This window comes from Lagenorhynchus albirostris, chromosome 2 (genome assembly GCF_949774975.1).
Source record: "Lagenorhynchus albirostris chromosome 2, mLagAlb1.1, whole genome shotgun sequence".
NCBI lineage: Eukaryota > Metazoa > Chordata > Mammalia > Artiodactyla > Delphinidae > Lagenorhynchus > Lagenorhynchus albirostris.
Window position 1 is genome coordinate 33,290,538 of NC_083096.1, and position 23,881 is coordinate 33,314,418.

Genomic DNA, 23,881 nt, shown 5'->3' on the forward strand with positions numbered 1-23,881 from the left:
TTAGGGCTTTAAATAATTGATAAGAATGATTAGTTCTGCTGACTTCTGACAAGAAGCTTTTATTTTAATTAGTCTTTAAATCACAGTTATCTTCAAAGGTAGAGATTTGAAGATGAGGTGTAGGAGTCTTTTGGACTAAGTGTAGGGTAAAAACCACTCTTCTGTTATCATTGAGAGATGTATAAGACTGTTCCTTCTCTCTATGATTTCAATCCAGTAGGGGACACACATAAAGACATAAATATAATGTTGTGAGTGTTTTAAAAGAGGTGCTGTGGTGTCATCAGCTCCCTTTGGGGAGTCAGAAAATCCTTGACCAAGGAGGTAACTGGAATAGTATTTCCAAGATTACTAGTTTTTTCAAGATACAATAGATAAACACATGGAATTGTTGTCATTTCTTACACATTTGCTGTGTACCATTCAATAAGGTAATTAAAACCTATTGTTTTAATTTAATATTGTTATTTTCTATTTTCCCACCTTTTTAAGGAAATATTTTAAAGTTTCACAGATGTGTCATTTTATTTACCTTTAAATATGTCAGGATGTAGCTCTTATCAGGTTAGGATTTTTTAAAAATTTACCACAGTGCCTTTCTACTACCATTTACAGCTTCGTAATAGTATCTAATACCTAGTACATAATTCAAAATTTCCTGATTGTTTAGGAAAAAATGACATTTTACAGATGGCTTGTTTGAATTAGGACTTGAACAAGGTCCACACATTGTATTAGGGTAGTGTTTTTTAAGTCTCTATAACAGTCTGTCCACTTCAACAGTAATGCTGCACCCAAGACCCTGTAGAATTTCCTACATTCTGGATTTGCCTAATTGCCTGCTTTTAGTATTGTTTAGTTATTCCTCCATCCTCCATTTTTTCCCCCTACAAACACATATTAGTTAGATCTAGAAGCTTGATTAGATTTGGATTGGGGGTGGGGGGCCAAGAATATTTCATAGGAGGTACTGGGTGCTTCCAGTTGCTTCACACAGGAAGTACACGATGTGTGAATGCTGCTCTTTCTAGAGATAAATTTGGTCAGTGGGTCAAATGCTGTAAGCCTGCTCAGTGTGTTTTTAAGTCCCCCCTTCCCCCAACCTTTCACTTATATGGTTTTAACACTTATTAATGATTGTTGAGGAGATGACATTTAACTGGAGACTGGAAGGTTTAGGATGAGTCAGTCTTGTACAGAGAACTGTGTTCAAAATGAAGGAACAATGCGTGCAAAGGCCCGGTTTGAGAAACTAAAAGATCAGTGTGGATGAGGTGCAGGGAGTGTAAGGAAGAGCAGTGTAAGTTGGAAAGACTGGCAAGGTGCTGAGGGCCTAGGCTCTTTATTTTTCAAACAGTAGCAAGCAGTGGAGCAGGGCCTGGCAGGGTAGGATTGTTTATTTTATTTTGGTTTTTTAATCCTTCTGGCTGTAGTGTGGAGTTTGGATTGAAGTGGGGTTAGAGAGACAGTTAAGAGTCTATTGCAGTGACACAGGCAAGAAATAACATTTTTTGATTTGGGGAATTGATGGTGAAGATGAAGAGAGGGCGTGGTTTTGAAAGATTTAGGAGTTAAAATCCATAAAGTTTGATGATGTGATAATGGGGGAAGAGGGAGAGGTCAAGATGACTCTAACTTTCTGGTTTGAGAAACTGAATGTAAAAGGATAAGCTTTAGTCTTGGGCAAGTTATTTGACTTTTTTTTTGCGGTACGCGGGCCTCTCACTGTTGTGGCCTCTCCCATTGCGGACGTGCAGGCTCAGCGGCCATGGCTCATGGGCCCAGCCGCTCCGCATGTGGGATCTTCCCGGACCGGGGCATGAACCCGTGTCCCCTGCATCGGCAGGTGGACTCTCAACCATTGCGCCACCAGGGAAGCCCTATTTGACTTCTTTAAGCCTCAGTTTTCTGTATTAAGGAGAGGCTAACAGTACCTAACCGTGTTGCACTCAAAACAGATTCCAGGTGAAAAAGGGAAAAGATCTTGCTTTGGGTTCAGAGCCCATCAACTGACTTCATTTCTCACATACATCCGAGAACAATTCCTTTCCTCATGGTATTTTTCTCTCCTATTCTTTCCAGTGTTCTCCCATTTTAAAGTCCTCCCACTGCTATTGCCATTCCCTCTCATTCCTCCTCTGCCTTGCAATCAAAAGTAATTTGTCTTTCTCTGAACTTCTGTGGCCCTTAAATCAGTATCTTTTTAATGGCACAACACTTTCTACCAGATGTTAAACCATTATTGACGTTTAAATTCTTCAGAGCTGCCAAGTGGTCAAGTCTTGTTCCTACTAAGATGCTGAACTGGCATGACTGCTGACTCCTTTCTCTCAAATCATCCCTAGAGGGACTATAAAAGGAAAATACTGGGCTTCCCTGGTGGCGCAGTGGTTGAGAGTTCGCCTGCCGATGCAGGGGACGTGGGTTCGTGCCCCGGTTCTGGGAAGATCCCACATGCCGCGGAGCGGCTGGGCTGGTGAGCCATGGCCGCTGAGCCTGCGCGTCCGGAGCCTGTGCTCCGCGACGGGAGAGGCCATAACAGTGAGAGGCCCATGTACCGCAAATAAATAAAAAAATAAAAATAAAAAAAAAAAAGGAAAATACTGTGAGAAACAAATGGGTGATGTGGACTTTTTTGAACTGCTTTGTGGGGTGGAGGTGGGGGTTGGGGGAGGGTGGGTCTTTGGCCTAGGACAGGAGTCAGGCAGGCATAGCTGTAGGAGAATAAAACTGTGGAAGAAGGGAACTATTGGAATACTGCTCTAGTTGCTCTCCTGCCTCATTACTTTGGAATTACCTTTTTCTACACTTGCTGTGACTCAACCCTAGTCCAGCTTTCCTTAAGAGTAAATCAGGGCATTACAGAAGCATATACTTGTGAGGAGGAGTTGAGAAAAAAAACAAGTGATGACTGACTTTAGGCAGTCACTTCTCTGTCCGTTACCTTCTTAATTCTTAGGTCTCCCCAAATCCCTATCATAATGCTGTATCTCCCTGGGGAACAGAAGGTGAATCCTTGGTCTGAGCTGTGATTGTATGGGATGGATAGTGATTGTGGTTATCTGGTGCTTGGGATTTTCTACTTTAGTGTTCATTTCCTACCTTACTCCAGCTTACTGTGGCTGATTTTGGCTGGAATTTGGTCTTCTCCCTTATGCTTTGCCAATCAGAATAGCTGCTGTCCTCTAGGGAAAAATAACAGTGTTGAAGAGCACAGGTATTTCAATAGGAGAACAATATATAGGCTTCATTGGAACATAAGTAATAGAACAGATGGATCAAGAGTTTAAAGTTAGGGCTTCCCTGGTGGCTTAGTGGTTAAGAATCTGCCTGCCAATGCAGGGGACACAGGTTTGAGCCCTGGTCTGGGAAGATCCCACATGCCGTGGAGCAACTAAGCCCATGCGCCATGACTACTGAGCCTGTGTGCCACAACTACTGAGCCTGTGTGCTACAACTACTGAAGCCCGTGCACCTAGAGCCCGTGCTTTGCAACAAGAGAAGCCACTGCGATGAGTAGCCCTCTCTCGCTGCAACTAGAGAAAGCCTGTGCACAGCAATGAAGACCCAATGTAGCCAAAAATAAATAAATAAAATAAAATTTTAAAGAAAGTTTAAAGTTAGACTGATAATCATTCTCGAGGAAGTAGGGATGATATTAACAACTTGAAACAAGAATAAGCAGAGGCTGATAGAACCAAGCAGAAATAGTAGCCTTGAAAAATATAGTGGTTGAAATAAAGAACATCACATCAGATGGATGTAACAGAATGGATACAATTGAGTGAATTAGAATTCTAGATTGAGGAAAACTCCCAGAACAAAGGAGAAAAGGACAAAGAAAAAAACATATAAATGAAAAGTTAAAAGATAAGGAGAATAGATGTAGAGGTACTCACATCTGAATAATAGGAATCTTAGAGAAATAAAAATGGAAAGGAGGAAGTATTGAAGAAATAATGGAAAAATTGTTCTCTTTTAGAATTAAAAAGGAAAAAGAAAGTCCCCAGATGGAAGGGTTTCTTAGAGTGCTAAAAACAAGAGGTCAGGAAAAACTCACTTCTAGACATATTATAGTGAAATTTAAGTGTATCACAACAAAAGAAAATTGTAGGAGCCTCAGAGAGAAAGAACAGATCACACACAAAGGAGCAAAAATTGAATTGACATCAGAGTTCTGAACAACATTGCTAAATGCAAGAAGACAAAAGTGTTTTTAGGGTTTTGTAGGGAAACTTAGAGTTTTATACCTAACCACATTTATTTAAATAGGAGGGGATGATACAGATATTTTTAGGCATATGAAGTATTGGAAGCCTTGCCACCTAAAGGCCCACATTGAAGACAGTTCTAGATGAAGTACTGAGAGATTCAAATCCAGAAAATGTTACAAGAGATATATGAAATAAAGGTAATCAGATACCTTGTTATCATTTATTGTTGTAAAGGCTAAGGCCAAAGGGGAAAAAAAAAAGAGAGAAAAGGAAAATTCAAGAGAGGGGAAAAGATATCTGCCCCAGAATTTAAAGTCCAAATGATATCATGCTGAAGTTCATATCTTATTAGCAGGGAGACAGAGATACAATTTTAAGAAAGGTAAAAGGAAGAGTAGGACAAACTAGAATGCTAAATTCAGATGGTAGAGACAGGGAGTTCCCTGGTGGTCCAACGGTTAAGACTTGGAGCTCCCAGTGCAGGGACCGGGGTTCGATCCCTGGTCAGGGAACTAGATCCCACATGCCACAACTGAAAGATCCCAAGTTCCACAACTAAGACCCGGTGCAGCCAAATAAATAAATAAATATTAAAAAAAAAAAGTGGGGGAGACTTCCCTGATGGCACAGTGGTTAAGACTCCATGCTCCCAATGCAGGGGGCCCAGGTCCCATCCCTGGTCAGGGAACTAGGTCCCACATGCATGCCGCAACTAAGAGTTTGCATGCCGCAACAAAGGAGCCCACGTGCTGCAACTACGGAGCTGGTGAGCCACAACTAAGGAGCCCACCTGGTGCAACCAAATAATAAGTAAATATTTAAAAAAAAAAAGAAAGAAACTCTTTGGACATTCCAAAACTTGTTCTTAAAAAAAAAATAAAAGAAAAAAGATGAAAGAGAAGATTTATAGATATCAATTACATTAAATGGACTAAATTCACCAAAGATAAAAATTGACAAATTGGATTAAAAAACTCAAAATCCAGATATATGCTTTTTACAAGGGCACGCCAAAAGTTTAAGGGCATGCAAAAATTGAAATTAAAAGATTGGGGAAATACATGCCTGGAAGTACTAACTAAAAGAAAGTTGGCATGACCATACTAATAGAAGATAAAATATACTTGAAGACAGAATGTCTTAATTGGGATGGAAAGAAACACTACATAATTATAATCACTATATATTAATCACTCACCAAGAAGATATAGCAGTTTAAAGCATGAATGCCTCTGATTAAAAATCCTTACAACAGATGAAATGAAATTGGTAGAACTACACTGGGATCAATGGAGAGATCCACCATCATGGTGGGAGATTTCATTACATCTCTTAATTAATTGTATGTCAAGCTGACAGATTGGCAGAAATAGAAGAGTGTAAAAAACCAACAAGCTTAACCTAATGAACATAGAGTTTTGCACGCATTTAGTATGGAATTGATCATCAACTAGACCATGGTGAAAGCCGTAACAATTTCAAAGATCAAGTTTTATGCAGAGGGTGATCTCTCCCACTGTGTTGCTAAATTAGTGGTTAATCACAAAAACATACATTTGAGAAATACAGTATACATAGGCATAGCTATATAATTCATGGATTAAATAAATTATGGAAATTTAAAAATACCTACAGCTGAATGAGAATGAAGACTTTATATATCAATACCTATGAGCTGAATAAAAAAGTAGTGCTGGGGTAGGAGGGGGAAGGAATTTTTAGCCTTAAATATTCAATTATAAAAGTAGTAAACTAAGTGTCTAATTTATAATAATCAGGAAATGAACAGAATAAATTTTTTAAAGTAGAAGAAGTAATAAGATATGTTAAACAATATCACGAATGGAAAGAAGGATGCAACTGTCCACTAAATAAAGATGAAAAGAATGCTATCAACTATATGCCAGCAATTTTGAAGACTTAGACAAAATGGAAGAAGAAAAAAACTTGAATAATATTTGTTAAGCTAAAGCAGCAGTTAAAAGTCTTCCCACAGGACTTCCCTGGTGGCGCAGTGGTTAAGAATCTGCCTGCCAATGCAGGGGACACGGGTTTGAGCCCTGCTCCAGGAAGATCCCACATGCTACGGGGCAACTAAGCACTTGTGCCACAACTACTGAGCCTGCGCTCTAGAGCCCATGAGCCACAGCTGCTGAGCCCGTGTGCCACAACTACTGAAGCCCGTGCACTTAGAGTCTGTGCTCTGCACCAAAGAGAAGCCACCACAATGAGAAGCTTGTGCACCACAACGAAGAGTAGCCCTTGCTCGCTGCAGCTAGAGAAAGACCGCGCACAGCAGCGAAGACCTAACACAGCCATAAATACATACATACATAAATCTTTCCACAAAGAAAGCACTGGGTTTTATAAGTTTTATAAGTTTTATAGGTCAGAAATCTTTCAAAGACTAGAACATCTCAATTTTGTTATAGAATTTTTTTTCAGGCAATAGACAAATAGGGACTATTTGCCAGCTAACCCTGACATCCAAATGAGACAAAAACTTGACAGTGGAAAATAACAGACTTATTTCATTCACCAGCAGAGACTTTACAACCTAAACAAAATATTAGCAAATCAAAACCAACAGTATGCAAAAAAGGATAATATCCAAAACCAAGTTGGATTTATCTCAGGTGTGCAAGGATATCTATATTAGAAAATCCATAAATGAAATTCAAAATTTACCACATTAATAGATTAAAAAACCAAAAAAATCATGATCATTTTGATAGGTGCAGAAAAAGCATTTTCTAAATCACTCTTCCATGATATAATCCTTTTTTTAAAAAAATGTATTTTGTTGAAGTATAGTTGATTTACAATGCTGTGTTAGTTTCAGGTGTACAACACAGTGATTCAGTTATATATATATTCTTTTTCAGATTCTTTTCCCTTACTGGTTATTACAAAATGCTGAGTATAGTTCCCTGTGCTATACAGTGGGGCCTTGTTATCTATTTTATATGTAGTAGTGTGTATGTCCATGATATATTCTTCTTTTTAAAATTTTTTTTAACCACATTAAAAAAATTTATCTATTTGGTTGCACTGGGTCTTAGTTGTGGCAGGTGGGCTCCTTAGTTGTGTCATTCGAACTCTTAGTTGCAGCATGTATATGGGATCTGGTTCCCTGATCAGGGATCAAACTCTGACCCCCCTGCATTGGGAACTCGGGATCTTATGCGCTGTGCCACTAGGGAGGTCCCCATGATATATTCTTAATGAGGAGCAAAAGGAACCCTTTCAAGATGATAAAGAATAACCATAAGAAAAAAATAGAGAAAACATGTTATGTAGGGAAACATTAGAAGCACTCCCTTTAAAATCAGAGACAAAAATGCCTGATACCGTGTGTACTCAACGTTGTATTGACAGTCCTAAGCAGTAATGTAAGATGAGTAGAAGAAATTAGAGGCACAAGAATTGGAAAGGAAGGAATAAAATTTTATCTGCAGGTGATATGGTCATTTACATAGGAAACAGAAGGATCCACAGACAAGTTATTAAAAATAATTACGTAAGTTTAGCAGGTGACTGGATATAAGATTATTGAAAGTCACTTGTATTTCTGTACATATGCAAAAACCACTAAAAAGCAGTGGAAGAGAAGGCATCACAGTAGTATCAATATCAACTTTAGAAATCAGTCTAACACAAATGTGCTAGACCTCTAAAGGGAAAATTGTACAACTTTTCTAAGAGATATTAAATAAGATCTTAATAGAGGAATATGTCATGTTAATGAATTGAAAAACAGTTTGATCTATATATTAAATGTAATTTCATTCATAATCCCAACAGGGATTTTCATGAAACTTGATGATGCTAAATTTTATATAGAAGAGTTAAGGACCCAAGAATAGCTGGTCACTTCTAAAAAGGAATGGGAGGGGAAGACTTGCCCTGTGGGATGGCAAGACTCCTGATAAGATAGAAGAATTAAGATAGTGTCAGGGGCTTCCCTGGTGGAGCAGTGGTTAAGAATCTGCCTGCCAATGCAGGGGACACAGGTTCAAGCCCTGGTCTGGGAAGATCCCACATGCTGCCGAGCAACTAAGCCCGTGAGTCACAACTACTGAGCCTGTGCTTTAGAGCTGGTGAGCCACAACTACTGAAGCCCACGCACCTAGAGCCTGTGCTCTGCAACAAGAGAAGCCACGGCAATGAGAAGCCTGCGCACCGCAACAAAGAGTAGCCCCCGCTTGCTGCAACTAGAGAAAAGCCCGCGTGCAGCAACGAAGACCCAGTGCAGCCAAAAAAACTTTAAAAAATAAACTTAAAAAAAAGTGTCAAATTGTATAGACAGGAAGATCAGACCAGTGGACTAGAATAGAAAACTCATAAACACTCATGCATGTTGATACACGACAAAGGTGGCTGTCAGTCAAGAAGGTCATGTTCAATAAATTCAGCTGGGAAAAAAATGGCCATCCATATAGAAAAAGAATAAAACTGACCTCTAAAAAGAAAAAAGTCAACTCTAGACGGATTAAGGGTTTAAATGCCATAAACAAAAATTTTAAAGTTTTAGTAGACATCCCCCTCCCACACACACACAAATCTTAGTAGACAGTCTAGGTGAAAATGAGACCTTGGAGAGTAAAAGATTGTTTAACCCAGGCAGAGATCATTGACTAAAAAATAGAAGATTGATAAATATAAATTTGACTTAATTAAAATTAAGTTTTTGCTCAAAAAGATTTTTCCACCTTCTAGAAAATGGAAAGGAGGTTAAAAATTGGGAGAAGATATTTGCAGGACATCCAATTGACAAAGGGTTAATATTAAAAATATATATAGAACTATTACAAATCAGTAAGTATAACAAAATCTATTAGAAAAGTGTGTAAAAGACAACACATTTCACAGAAGAGGAAACACATATGGCTGATAAGCATGTAAAGAGATAGCATCATTAGTGATCAGGGAACTGTAGACCAAGCCCATACCTATTTGATTGGGAAAAATTAAAAAGTCTTAGGACATTAGATGTTGGAAAGGAGGTAGATTCACAGGGTATCTTATACATTGCTGATAGGATTATAAATTGGTACAAACACTTTGAGGACAGTTTGGTGTCAGATCCTAAAGTTGAATATTCATATATGCTATAACCCAGCAATCTGTCTTGTAGATATGCCCATGAGATACTTTTTGGCACATATAGAAGAACGTTAATAGCACTATTCATGATAGTGAAAGCCTAGAAACAACTCAAATGTCCATCACACACTGGAAATATACAGCAAAGTAAATAAAGAATAAAATACGCTATGACATGGATGAACATTGAAAACATTATGCTAAATGAAATAAGCCAGACACAAGGACAAATATTGTATGATTTCATTTATATGAGGTACCTAGAATGGGCATATTCATAGAGACAGAAAGTAGGGTAGTGGTTACCAGGGTCTCTGGGGAGAGGGGATAGTGAGGAGTTATTGTTTTATGAGTACAGAGTTTCAGTTTGTGGTGATGAAAAAGTTCTGGTGATGCATAGTGGTGATGGTGTACAACATTGTGAATGTACTTCATGTCACTGAATTGTAAATTTAAAAATGGTAATGGGGTAGGGAAGGGAAGGACTGGGAGTTCGGGATTAGCAGATGCAAATTATTATATATAGAATGGATAAACAACAAGGTCCTACTGTATAGTACAGGGAACTGTATTCAGTATCCTGTGATAAACCATAATGGAAAAGAATATGAAAAAGAATTTATATATGTGTAACCGAGTCACTTTGCTGTACAGCAGAAATTAAACACAACATTGTAAATCAACTATTCTTCAATAAAATTATAAAAAATGGTAAATTTTTATGTTATATGAAGGAACTCAAGTGACAGGGAAGTAGGAATTTATTTTAGTGAAACAAAAATTCCTAAAATTACATACAACATACTTCCTTTTTTGTGAGTTAAAAGCAGCTAAACTGAAAATATGTACTTTTTAGGATTCCATTTTGATGCAGTAAAGTGCATAAAAAGGAAGGGAAGAAAATCAAAACAATTCAGGATGATTGTTGGGAGGAGGCAGGGGAATGGGAGGGGGAATCTTATGGGTAAATATAGACTGTTGCCAGATTCCTAGTTTGTGGATGTTTATTGCATTATTAAGAAAACTCAAGTAAAAGTGGGCCATGTGTGGATGAACAATGAGAGTATGTATTGAAGGAAAGAATTGTGATTAATTCTGTGTACTTGAAGTCTAATGGGAAAAAAATATTGCTAAGTGGGGACTTCAGAGCTGTTCTGAGTTTAAAATCTTGACTTCAGCAGTTTCCTAATTGTGTGATCTTGGGCAAATAATGTCCCTGTGCTTCTCTTGCTTCATTTATAAAGTAAGGATAATAATAGTGCCTACATCATAGGATTATTTAAGTATTAAACAGATTAATATATGTGCTGGTACAGATTAAGCTCTATATAAGTCTTTGCCATTTATTTCTTATGATGCTATGTGCTGAGTTCTGTGGGATGAACATCCCATTCTATACGTTGGTTCTGGTGGTCTCGCTTGTAGTCTGTCATGCAGCTGGAGTTAGGTGTCACCTGAGGCTGGAATGTCCCAAGATGTGTGATACTTTGGAGGGTATGGTTGGAAAGCTGAGCTCAGCTGGATGACTGAGCCTCTCCACGTGGCCTTTTTGTGTGGTCACCAGTAGAGTAGCCAGTTGGGAGATGTGGTTTATTGGGGGCCATTTTTGGAAATTGTCCAAACTATTATTAATATTTGTATCCATCGTGTTGTTCTACTATGTACATAATTGACAGTTTAGGCACTGGGGATATATTAATGAACAAATAAATAGAAATCCCTTCCCACTTACAGCTTATGTTTTACATGATAAAAATTAAAATGTATATACTGTGTTGGTTGGTAACAAGGACAGTGAAGAAAAGAAGAATAAAGCAGGGAAGGAGATAGGGAATACTGGGGGCTGGGAGTAGCAGTTTTTAAAATGTGTGGTCACATTTAAAATGTGTGGCCTCATTGATAAAATGGCATTTTGAGCAAAGACAAAAGGAGGAGGTTAGGAGCCAGAGGGGCAAGGGTGGAAGCAAGAAAACCTTTACGAGCTAAGGCAGTTCAGAGATGGGCAGTTTGGTTAGTGTAGTAATGACGGAGGTAGTGAGAAATGCTTTGATTTTGGATATATATTGAAGATAGAGCTTCAGAATTTATTCATAGACTGGGTGTGAAGTGTGAGAAAAAAAAGGAATTGAGGATAACTTCACGGTCATTGACCTGAGCAACTGGAAGGATGGAGCTGCCATTTAATGAGATGGGGGAGACTATAGCACTAGCAGGTTTAGGGAGATGAGGTGTTTTTTGTTTTTGTTCTTGTTTAATTTTTGAATTTTATTTTATTTATGTTTTTATACAGCAGGTTCTTATTAGTCATCAATTTTATACACATCAGTGTATACATGTCAATCCCAATCGCCCAATTCATCACATCACCCCCCCCACCGCTTTCCCCCCTTGGTGTCCATATGTTTGTTCTCAAGATGAGTTTTTTTTTTTAATAAGGTTTGAAATGCCAGTTAAACGCTATTTGCTTTAAAATGACAAGTTATGGGACTTCCCTTGTGGCACAGTGGTTAAGAATCTGCCTGCCAGTGCTGGGGACACAGGTTTGAGCCCTGGTCCAGGAAGATCCCACATGCCACGGAGCAACTAAGCCCGTGTGCCACAACTACTGAGCCTGTGTGCCACAACTAATGAAGCCCAAGCACCTAGAGCCTGTGCTCCACAACAAGAGAAGCCACTGCAATGAGAAACCTACTCACCGCAACGAAGAGTAGCCCCCGCTCGCCACAACTAGAGAAAGCCCACGAGTAGCAACGAAGACCCAGCACAGCCAAAAAATAAACAAACAAATAAATAAATTTACAAAAAATCCCTACAAGTTATGCTTGTATCCTGTTTGACTTCCCATTTTGTAGCAAGGGAAGCTGATAGAAGTGTTGCAGTAAAGAGAGTGGGGCATGAGAGGATGGTCATGTCCCAGGTCTCAGGCAAGTCCGAGTGTGGGTTCTTGGCTTTGCGCAGGAAAGAATTCAAGAGCAAGCCGTAGTAAAATGAAAGATGATTTATTCAGGGAGAAACACACTCCGTAGAGAGAGTGTGGGCCATTTCGGAAGGTGAGAGAGGCACCAGGGTATGGGGTTGTCAGTTTTTATAGGGGTGGGTAATATTATAGGCTAATGAGTGGGAGGAGTATTCCAGCTATATTGGGGAAGGGGTGGGGATTTTCAGGAATTGGGCCACCAATTTTTTTTTTTTTTAATTTATTTATTACTTTTCGCTGTGTTGGGTCTTTGTTGCTGCGCTGCGGGCTTTCTCTAGTTGTGGCAAGCAGGGGCTACTCTTCGTTGTGGTTCCCAGGCTTCTTATTGCGGTGGCTTCTCTTGCAGAGCACGGGCTCTAGGCACGTGGGATTCAGTAGCTGTGGCGCACGGGCTTAGTTGCTTGCTCCACGGCATGTGGGATCTTCCCAGACCCGGGCTCGAACCCATGTCCCCTGCATTGGCAGGCGGACTCCCAACCACTGTGCCACCGGGGAAGCCCTGGGCCACCAATTTTTGACCTTTATGGTTGGCCTTAGAACTGTCATGGTACCTGTGGATGTGTCATTTAGCTTGCTGATGTGTTACAATGAGTGTATACTGAGGCTCAAGGTCTAGTGGAAGTCGACTTGTCCTCCATCTTGGACCTAGTTGGTTCTAACCAGTTTATGTCAGGTTCTTAGGCTGTGCCATTCTTTCAAAGGTTGTGTTGCAGGAAGGGGGACCCCTTCCAGGGCCCGAGAGTGGGCTCTTGTCTAACACTCAGAAATGAATTGTCTGAGTAGACACACGTGCTGACAAAGCAAGAGACTTCATTGGGAAGGGACGCCCGGGCAGAGTAGGAGGGTAAGGGAACTCAGGAGGACTGCTCTGCCACAAGTGGCTTTCAGTCTTGGGTTTTATGGTGATGGGATTAGTTTCCGGGTTGGCCAGTCATTTTGACTCAGGGTCCTTTCTGGTGGCGCGCAACCGCTCAGCCAAGATGGATTCCAGCGAGGAGGATTCTAGGAGGTTAGTAGGACATGTGGACTGGCGTCTCCTCTCTCCTCTTGACCTTTCCCATATTATTCCGGTTGGTGGTGGCTTGATAGTTCCTTACCAAGGATCTCCTGTCCTAAAATAACTCATGCAAATTGTTACTGCTTTGCTTGGCCAGGGTGGGCAGTTTCAGTCAGTGTTTTACCTAACAGTTGTGCCCTGCCCCCTTCCTATCTCAGAAGGAGGGTTGAATTTATACTTTGTTGTCATTAATAAGTCTTCTCAGAAGAGTGAGGAATCTTGTTAGCTGTAAACCAGACTCTGTTGATTTTTTTTTTTTTACAATGTGGACCAGTTTTTAAGTCTTTATTGAATTTGTTACAATATTGCTTCTGTTTTATGTTTTGGATTTTTGATGGGGAGGCATGTGGGATCTTAGCTCCCTGACCAGGGATCGAACCCACACCCCCCTCATTGGAAGGCGAAGGCTTAATCACTGTACTGCCAGAGAAGTCCCCAGGCTCTGTTGATTTTTTTATTTATAAATTTCACTGACTTTTGTCACCTTTTTACTAGAAAAAGTTCTGAAGGTAAACTCAAGTTTATTTAAAAATTTATTTTCCTTCTCTATAGCTTTTTTTTTTTAAGGACAAAAGTTAAAAGGTGAAAAACTTTAATTAAACCTTACCCTTTATTTCAGTTCATGCTATATCTTTCCTTTGATGATGTATGTCCACCTTGGTTCAACCCATTTTATAGGTATTTAGGTATTTACTCTTTTTAGGTATTTACTCTTTGGGCTTGGCACATTTTAAAAGCTGCTTTAACTGATACTGAATATTTTGACTCTGACTTTCCTGTGGTCTCTTGCCAAGACATGTTGCAACATGTTGCAGAGGTTTTCCTTGGTGCTCTTGGAGTCTTTAAATCTATTACTTAATCTTGGTAATTCCCCCAGCCCTGCATCTGTCTCCTAGGGGGTGCTCTTGAGCACTGTCCAAGAGAGGAGGAGATACCAGAGAACTGGGGAGGTAATGATTGCAAATTTCACTTTCAGCCAAAACAGTTTACTCATTATCATCAGTGTAGAGGTTGGAGCATGCCTGAACCTGTTTCTCTTGCAGGCTTCACTTGAGGGAAGTATAGATGGTTCTTATTCTTAGTGAAGCTCTTCAGTTTTTTGCAGGATCTGAACTAGAAAGTGATCAGAAGGGTAACAAGAACCTCAGCATGGGTACATTGCACTTGTGTAGGGTGCTGTGATATATGTGTTTCTTTTACTTCTGCTGGTTGCTTTTTTTGTAAATCCTAAAGAGAATTTTCTACTTTAGAAGAGATTTTTACATTTTTTTTCCTTTTAGATTTATCAGCAGACTTCATTTCACCACTGCCAAAATGACAACATTTTCCACCTCTGCCCATTGTTCAACATCTGACAGTGCTTGCAGGATCTCTCCAGAACAAACCAATCAGGTAACTTATTTTTAGGCATTCCTATTTTTCTTTAAGTTTTTAAAAATTAAATTGGGTCATGTAACTGACTTCACTGACTGTAGGATTTCATTCAGAGCAGAAAAGATTCCTTTTTTAAATGTCATATTAGGGAAACTAGTAAACAGTATCAATACTTATAAATTTGAATTGATCATTGATTAAATAAATACTTGGAGGTTACAGATTGCTCCAAATGGCACATTTTAAACACCTATCCTGTTTTAGGGTATGGATGGCTAGTGGAGGATTTGGGGCCAAGTTATATATTTGTCTTCCTTCTCACTTCATTGTATATAATTTGTTTTCTTTAAAAATCAGTTTTAAATTGTAAATATAGTAAGTGTATTCTTATAAAAAATTCAGTCTTTATCATGTATTTATAAAGTATTTATCTGTAGAGATTCCTTTGATCATCTCCTCCCTTCTTCTGCCTAAGTCCCTTCCCTCTGAGATAACACTATTATCAATTTGGTGTGTCTTGTTCCAGATCTTTTCCTCTAACATAAAATACATAATTTTGTTTTGTGGTTTCATAAACATTGCACCATATATATATTATGTACCTTAATTTATGATAAAGATGGAATTTGATTTGATGGGGGAAAATGTGGCTTATGTAATAAATGGTTTTGACTTAATTGGCCATCCCTGAAAGGAAGCAAATGAAGACCTCAAACCTTGTACAAAAACAAATTCCGGAGAGATAAAGATTTAAATGTAAAAAGTGAAATGATAAAAAATATTAGAAGAAAATTTAGGAAGTATTTTGAAACTTTAGAATAAGAGAGACCTTAAATAAGACAAAACCAAGGAGGGACTTCCCTGCTGGTGCAGTGGCTAAGGCTCCATGCTCCCAATGCAGGGGGCCCAGGTTTGATCCCTGGTCAGGGAACTAGATCCCACATGCATGCCGCAACTAAGAGTTTGCATGCCGCAACAAAGTAGCCCGCCTACCACAACCAGTGCAACCAAATAAATAAATATTAAAAAAAAAAAAGACAAAACCAAGGAGGCTGTAAGAGGATGAGAGAGACAAATTTGATCATATAAAATGAAAAAAATTAAATTCTGTGACTAAAGACAGACTGTATAATCAGAGTCAGGAGATGGCAAACAAAGTCACTATTCCTTGTATGTATATACCACATCTTGTTTATCCATTCATCTGTCAGTGGTATTTAGGTTGTTTCCATCTTTTGGCTATTATGAATAATGCTGCTATGAACAGTGGTGTACAAATATTTGTTTGAGTCCCTGGTTTTGGTTCTTTTGGATATATACCTAGGAGTGGAACTGCTGGGTCATATGGTAATTCTATGCTTAACTCTTTGAGTAACTGCCAAACCATTTTTCACAGTAGCTGTACCATTTTACATTCCCCCTAGCAGTGCTCAAGGGTTCCAGTTCCTTTACATCCTCGCCAACACTGGTTATTTTTTTCTTTTCTTTTTTCCTGTTATTATAGCCATCCTAGTGGGTGTGAATGTGCTGCCTTTTGAAAACGTGATTTTTCAGGAAGTTAACAAGTAATAGACTGATCTTCTGTAGTTATTAGATGCTAAGTATGAACCAGGGTTTGTTAAAAAAAAAGTTTAAGGAGATTTGTTTTTCCCTTGGGGCTCAGAAACCAGTCTAATTGAAATGTAAATAGCAAATTTATTTTATGTTTATATCAGGTACGACCAAAACTGCCACTTCTGAAGATTTTGCAGGCAGCAGGTGCACAAGGTGAAATGTTCACTGTTAAAGAGGTAAGCCATCAAAGAAAATTCTCAGCTTAAAGAAAAGCTGAGAAGTATAATAGAAGCCTATGAATGTATAGTTCTGAAATCAGGCCTAAGAAAGGAAGTTCTATTCCTGTGGTACTGGAGAGGCATCTTTTGTTGTATTTTAAAGACCATTGAGGGACTTCCCTGCCATCCAGTAGTTAGGACTCCGTGCTTCCACTGCAGGGGGCATGGGTTCGATTCCTGATTGGGGAACTAAGATCCAGCAAGCCGCATGGTGTGGCCAAAAAAAAAAAAAAAAAAAAAAGACTGTCTATGATTTACAAGATATGCTGTGAGGCAGGAATTAAATGTAGTAGTTTTTCATTATAAATCTGTCAGATACTCTTTTGAGCACTGTGAGTTATTTTAAACATGCATTTAAATAACTTATTTAGTTTCTAAAGTTTTCTTTTAACACAGAAACAAATTGAATTCTTTAAGTGGAAAAGACTCAGTATTAAAATGTTAATCTCTTTGAACTGCTTGGATTTAGTAGGGTGAAGATCGAACCCTTCTTAAACAGAGGAAACAAAATTCTCAAGCTTCTTTTTGACTTTTCATAAAAGCTGTTAGCAATGCTATGCTCCTGAGTCATTCTACCTCTCAAGGAAACAAATCTGGAGGCATTTCAGATTTTCTTGAATACTCATATTTCTTTTATCATTTTAAATTAAGTTTGTCATTTTGGACTTTGTATGTAAAATTCTGGTAAGACTTTTTTCCAAACTGTTATTAAAGTGTGGATTTTTATATCAATAAAGTTGTTATAATGCATTATGCTGTCTCCTTCAGTAGCATGGCAGAGTTTGCCTGAGTTAAGACAGAGTTAATTACATATGTTTTATGGGGGAAATGTTGGACGGAGTCAGTTTACACAGTAAGCTCTTTATTATGAATCTTGACACTACTTGGTGCATAAAGAGGAATTTCCTAGTTTTTTATTTTTAAATATTGGTTATCAGTATGTGCATTGAGGCAATATGTTATAATGAGAATAGTAGCATATAGAAATTCAGAGTAGTGTTTTTGAAGATCTTGTTTTGTATACTTGTAGTGGATTTATTTTTTTCTGGAAGTTGGACAGACATAAATATAAAACTTCCAGGACATCCCCGGTGGTCCAGTGGTTAAGACTCCACGCTCTCAATGCAGGGGGCACAGGTTCAATCCCGGTTTAGGAACTAAGATCCCACATGCCGCATGGCATGGCCAAAAACAAACAAACAAACAAACCTTCCTCCTTTTTCTTATAGTAGGTGTTCTTTCTCATCTTATTTTTCTCTAGATATTTGATTAGATATGAGAGCTCCGTTAATATTGGGACATGTTGCCTGGGATGGATGGGAGCCTAAGAGCATCATTGCTTCAATATAATGGAAACAGTATTAGGAAAATTTTTGTGCAAATATCTTATAATTCTTGGGAAGTCAGGGCCTAAAGATAAAGATAGCTACTTTGGTCCGTTTGTGATCTGTGATAAAATTATTACTATCATTAAGTGAACTTAACTATTAAGCAATTAAAAAAAAATCTATCACCTGGAGGAAAATCTATCACATTAGGAAAATTGGATAACTTAAAAATTTTGAATCAAAAACTTGTGTGTGTTCCCTCCCATTTTGTGAACTCTGTGAAAAAGGTCAGGTAGACTAAATTTTTATTTGATAAACACTTAAATTCTGTTTTATGCACTTATAGTGCTAATGGCTTATTACCATTGTACTTCATTTGCCAAAAAGACTTAAGTGAACATACATCAAAGCCTATAGTAGTTATGTGCCCCTGGACTTGGAAAATATTTTTATGATCCAGGCAAATTTAAAGTTTATTACTTCTAGTAATAGAACAGACCCCTTTACTTGGACTGGTGAGAACATTAAGGGGATACTAAGTAAATTCACCACTTTTTCTCATTATCAGACTGGTACATTTTTATTCTAAAAAGTAAGGGTCTGATAGTGTCCAGAATGATAATAAGTAGATGAACCGAGTAATTGGGGGCAACTGTCCTTTTGTAGGACCCCTTACACAAGCACTGACAGTCATGTTCATTATATGTTACCTCTTTCTCTAGTAAACTAACTTACCTTATCTCCTCATTTAATTTGTGTTTTGGGCAGCAGCTGGACAGATCTCTTCATAGTATGTTGTTCCCATGTAGGTCATGCACTATCTAGGCCAGTATATAATGGTGAAGCAGCTTTATGATCAGCAGGAGCAGCATATGGTATATTGTGGTGGAGATCTTTTGGGAGAGCTACTAGGTCGTCAGAGCTTCTCTGTGAAAGATCCAAGGTAAAAAGAGTGAGGGTTTGTTTATCTTTTCGGGGTGCTTATACCTAACCACTTAATCTCCATAGGTTATTAATGGTTATTTAATCTTTTAGTCCACAAAATATTTGTTGGGCCTACATATATCAGGTGATTGCGAGGCACTGAGAACATAGTAGTGAGCAGCACAGTGTCTAATTTTATGGAGCTTAAAGAGTAGAGTGAGACAGTAGACACCCTTCCCCATCTTAATCGAATTATCACATCAATACATGGTAAAATTATATTATGATAAGTGTTACATAAAAGAGGTACATGAGGCTGTGTTGGAGGATGGGATTTAGGGTCTTAGGGGTGGAAGAAAGGTTCCTTGAGGAAGTGATATTTGAGTTGAGAGCTGAAGGATAATTAGTTAGAGGGAGCTGGTTGAAGGAGAGCTTCTGGCAGATTGAACATCATGTGTAAAGGCCTAGGTAGGAGGGAGATTGATGTGGCGAGATTAGAATTTTGTGAAACAGTTGTTATAGAGAGGAAGAGTGAGCTGATGAGAGAAATGTAGAATTGCTGGGCAGTTTGAGGTTAACGATGGGCTTCATAAGAATCATATTAGAGCTATTCTTACCTGTTGCATGGCATTCTCCAGCTGCACAGGGTGTATGGTTATTGACTTACACAGTCAAAAGCTAATTAGTAGTTGAGAAGTCATTGTTCTCATTCTCTCTATAGTTTTGTGATGACTGTTTCTTCTAAGTCTCCCACCTCCATTCCCCAATAAAATGTAAAACTCAGTTCTTAGAAGGAAGTAGTCTTGAAGGAAATCTCCCCACTTGGGTTACTGTTAGCTTATGAAATAAAACGTAAATTAGTTTTTTTAAATGGTTGCAGAGTAACACAAGGGCTTGGGTATTAACATGTTGATGCTTAAATAATTTAATAAAATCTATTCTGGGGAAAATATTCTGCCTCTTCATATGTTATAAAGAATGTTGGGAGATGCCATGTTAACGGAAAACCGTGGGATTAATTTTTAATTTTATCTCTTTGACAGCCCTCTCTATGATATGCTAAGAAAGAATCTTGTCACTTTATCTACTGCTACTACAGGTATGTCTCATTATATTTCTTCAGTCTTTATCACAATTTTGAGTTCAGGGGGGCAAATTATGGGAGAACAAGGAGGATCAAGATGGAAATTGAATGCTGTCTTGGCATGACTGGGAGGGATACCTGTCACACAGAATGTTACTACTGTGTTATTTGACTTTTCATTGTGAAAATTTTCAAATATAGTGAAAATAGAGATTAGTATAATTAATGCCCACCTCTTAGATGTAGTAATTGTTAATGTTTTGCCATATTTGCTTCATTTACACAGGCTTTTAAAAAAAAATCTCTAACAGATAAGGACATTTTTCCTTCAAACACAACTACAATGCCATTATTACACCCAACAAAATTAACATAATAAACAAAATAAACAGTAACTCCATAATACTATCCAATAGGCAGTTCATGCATGGTTAACCCATTATTTCAGAAATGTCTTTTTACATTTGGCTTATTCAAATCAGGATCCAAACAAAGTCCACACTTTGCCTTTGGCTGATATGTCTGTTAAGTAATTTTAATCTATAAAACTTAACCCTCCTTTTGTTATGTCATTTGTTTGTTGAAGAAATAGATGATTTGTCTTGTAGAATTTCCCACATTCTAGTTTGCAGATTGTATCCTTGTGATGTTGTTTAACATGTTTCTCTGTCTCTTCTATTTTTGGTAAACAAATAGTGCTTGGATAGATTCAAGGTTAAATGTTTTGTTGAGAATGTTTCATAGGTGGTGCTTTATATATCTGTTGCATCACATCAGAGCCCTGTAAGGTCTACCTGTCCCTCTTTCAGTGATGTTAAGATTCTGTGGGCTTATGTGGTGTCACCCTGATCCATCTTACAAAGATCCCCCCGAGAACTTTTCACCTAAAGGTTTTAGCTTTCTGTTATTTGAATGCCAATTTGTCTAACCTTTTGCTTGATTTTATATCTTTTAAATACTGCCCTTTGAGTTTAGTTTATTAGTTATGTGCAGGAAACTGGCTGCTTTGGGATCTGAAGTATGGTGTGTTAGAGATAAGTGAATAAACTGGATACAACTAAAATGTAACACTCTCACTCATTTCCAAATAGTGAAACTTTCTTCTTTCTCCATTCCTACATGAAGCCATTTTGTGAGTTTCAAATTAGATTTTAGGTAAGGTTGTCCTTTGAAGAAAGCCCAAGTTTGTAATCCCTTTAGATAGGTTATTTTTCAATAGTTTACTGAAACAAATAGTTTGAAAAAAATCCATTCCTAATAAAGATTTACTCTTTAAAGTGAGAGCAAAGAGACTTTGCTCTCATATTGAAATGTGAGTTTGAACTTACAGTGAATTTTGAAGCCTCTTGGTTTCACTGAGCCATTTGCCCACTTCACTCAGCTGTAAATTTCTGTTTGAGAGGGAAGGCCTTGCAAATGATACAGCATTTATTTGAAATTCAGTCACTTGTGAAATAGTATGGTTTTCCAGGGATAGTCACTACAGGCTTGAAATACACAGATAATTTTATATTTGCTTATCTATTCTTTCACTAAAATTTGCTTTCTGATTGATGTGTTCTCTGAATATCTAGAGTGGGTATAATTTTCACTTGTTTTCTCTCTCATTTTCTTTCTTGCACTTCCTCAGCAGAATGCCATATAAAACATGCCATATATTAAAGTGAACATTTCTGTAGCAAACATTTCAATTTATCCTCATAACAGCCCTGTGAGGAAGGTCTGGAGATGAAGAAACTGAGGGTTTTTTTTTTTTTTTTTTTAATAGAATGAGTAACTTGTCCAAGATGAGATGCCACTGATAAGGGATAGAGCAGATATTTGTGACTGTCCAGTCCTTGCTCTTTCCTTTGTGCCACACATTGATGTCTCTTTAACCCTTGTTAGTAACAGAATTTGCCTCAATTAATTTTTTTAACACATTTAAAAAATCTGAACATTAAATCTTTGAAACATTTTCTTTGTTCTTTAATTTATCACTTTGAAATAATTTCACTTACAAAAATGTTATGAAGGTATTAAAAAGATTTGCATATACTCTTTACCCAGATTCCCCAAATGGTAACATCTTACATAACTGTAGTGCAGTGATCAAAACCAGGAAATTGTCCCAAAGTAATTTTGAGTGGTTGTCTGTTCTGGACTTGAACTTGCATTAGTACTTGTGGTTGGCCATCTGCTGATCTTCATAAATTGGGTTGCATGTGTTTTATTTGAAAGGCAAATGAGAAAAGCACCTTCCATATCAACTATCTTATACCTTTGCAAATGAGATAAACCTTTTATTTGGCGATTGAAGAAATGAAGGTGGTTCTTTATAAATCATTTCTCCAAATTTCCACATGTATTTTAATAAAATGAAATATATATGACAAATTTTGTATCTATTTTAAAATTTCCTTGAACATTATAGTTTTCTCCGATAATTTCTTTTTGCTTCAAATAGTTTTAACCTAAGGTAGTATATAGAACTAGAAATGACAGTAATCAAATTACTTTATTAAAGAAATGCTTCACTGCATTGTATATTAATTGATCTTGAAAGATTGCTGTGGTCAGAAAATGCTGGCTCTTGAAAGAAACTCTCAGTATCTCCATTTTATCTATAAAAATGCTTCTAGAAATAATGCTCTTTATAATTACAGTTTTGAAAGTGTTTGCTTTGTGCCAAACAGCTCAATTGTCAGACCAGTTGTAGGATCTGTATTCTTTCTCTGGCAGTCTTTATTGGATGAGGATGGCATTTTCCATAAGTGTCTTATTTCTGGACCTGATAGTAGCTGATGAACCCAATCCATGATAGACTTAACTTGGGTGCATATAGTTACAAATAGCCTCATATAATGAGTGATCCAGGTTATTAAATTTTCTGCATCTTTTTTTTCCTGTAGCTAAGTTTTCATGTTCTTTTGTGCTTGAAAAATTTTCAAGGCCTTGAAATACATTTTTCTCTATCTAAGAAATTCTCTCAGGTTATTCTTTCCTTTGCTTCTTTTTATTGGCCTTGAGAAAAACTTTATCTACTTCTTCCTTCTTAGGAAATGTTTATAGAAACTGGAAAAAATAAGACTGGTTGATTAAAAAAATGAATCTATATTCAGGGGATGGGAATTTAAACTGTGAAATCATCATTGACACTTAGAATGCATGAGGATGCTATTGTGTCATAAAGCAAGTGGGAAAAATCCCAGGTTTTTAGATTTCATAATACTGTATAGCTTTAACACTTGAAAATAAAAATTAAATTAAAAAGCCAAATTTTTTTTCTTATTGTTAACAAGTTAGGCAAATTTGGAAACACACCTATAGGAATAGATGATAAAATACTCTCCATTATTCCGTGCTTGGAATCACTTTCTGTATTGAATTTGAAAGCGTGCTATGGAAGAACATTTTTTAGTCATTTTTGATTTTTCTTCAGATTATATTTTGGTAATATATTTTGAAAATAGCCTCTCTTGATCTATGCCATTTTTATTAGTTTTCATTTTTCCTTTCCTTTTGGATGAAAGCCTTGGCCGGTCAGAATCATCTTTAGGGACCAAACCTGGCTCCAGGGTTGTTTGCTGAGGTCCTTTTGGTGTGGAAAGAATGGTTATTACCAGGGAAGGTTTTCCTTTTGTTTTACTTGCTATCCAGATGCTGCTCAGACTCTCGCTCTCGCACAGGATCACAGTATGGATATTCCAAGTCAAGACCAACTGAAGGTAAAATCACCACACGGTGACTTCTTTTGTTGTACAGAGTGGCCCCTTCTCTGTACCTATGATCTTGGACTCCCAAGACCTTTCCCTGAATGCGGTAAGAATTTAACAAGAAAGGTTCTTGGGAGTTCACAGACTAGGGACAGAGTGAACCTTCTCTGTTCTGCCCATAACAGAGTTCCAGTCTCTGAATCTTTCCTTGGGATGTAGCACTTCTGATCTTCAGTTCTTCCAGTTGCATTTTCTTAGGGTTTGTATGTGCCTGTGTGTGTGATGGTGTA

The 23,881-nt window shown here is 37.7% G+C and overlaps 1 protein-coding gene across 7 annotated transcripts in view; it reads left to right on the plus strand.

Moving 5' to 3' along the window:
* MDM4 (MDM4 regulator of p53) overlaps positions 1-23,881 on the plus strand; it is a 91,643-nt gene that overhangs the window by 1,557 nt on the left and 66,205 nt on the right. For 4 of the 7 annotated variants that reach the window (XR_009536811.1, XM_060129336.1, XM_060129345.1 and 1 more), the window contains exons 2-6: positions 14,635-14,746; positions 16,444-16,518; positions 18,698-18,831; positions 19,856-19,911; positions 23,536-23,603. Coding sequence is in view for 5 of the 7 variants with exons in the window: in XM_060129336.1 (XP_059985319.1) it covers positions 14,669-14,746; positions 16,444-16,518; positions 18,698-18,831; positions 19,856-19,911; positions 23,536-23,603 (411 nt within the window). In the remaining 2 variants the exon portion in view is untranslated. Of the gene's footprint in view, positions 1-14,634; positions 14,747-16,443; positions 16,519-18,656; positions 18,832-19,855; positions 19,912-23,535; positions 23,604-23,881 lie in introns of those variants that run through there. The other 3 variants (XR_009536813.1, XM_060129318.1, XM_060129327.1) reach the window with 3 other exon arrangements.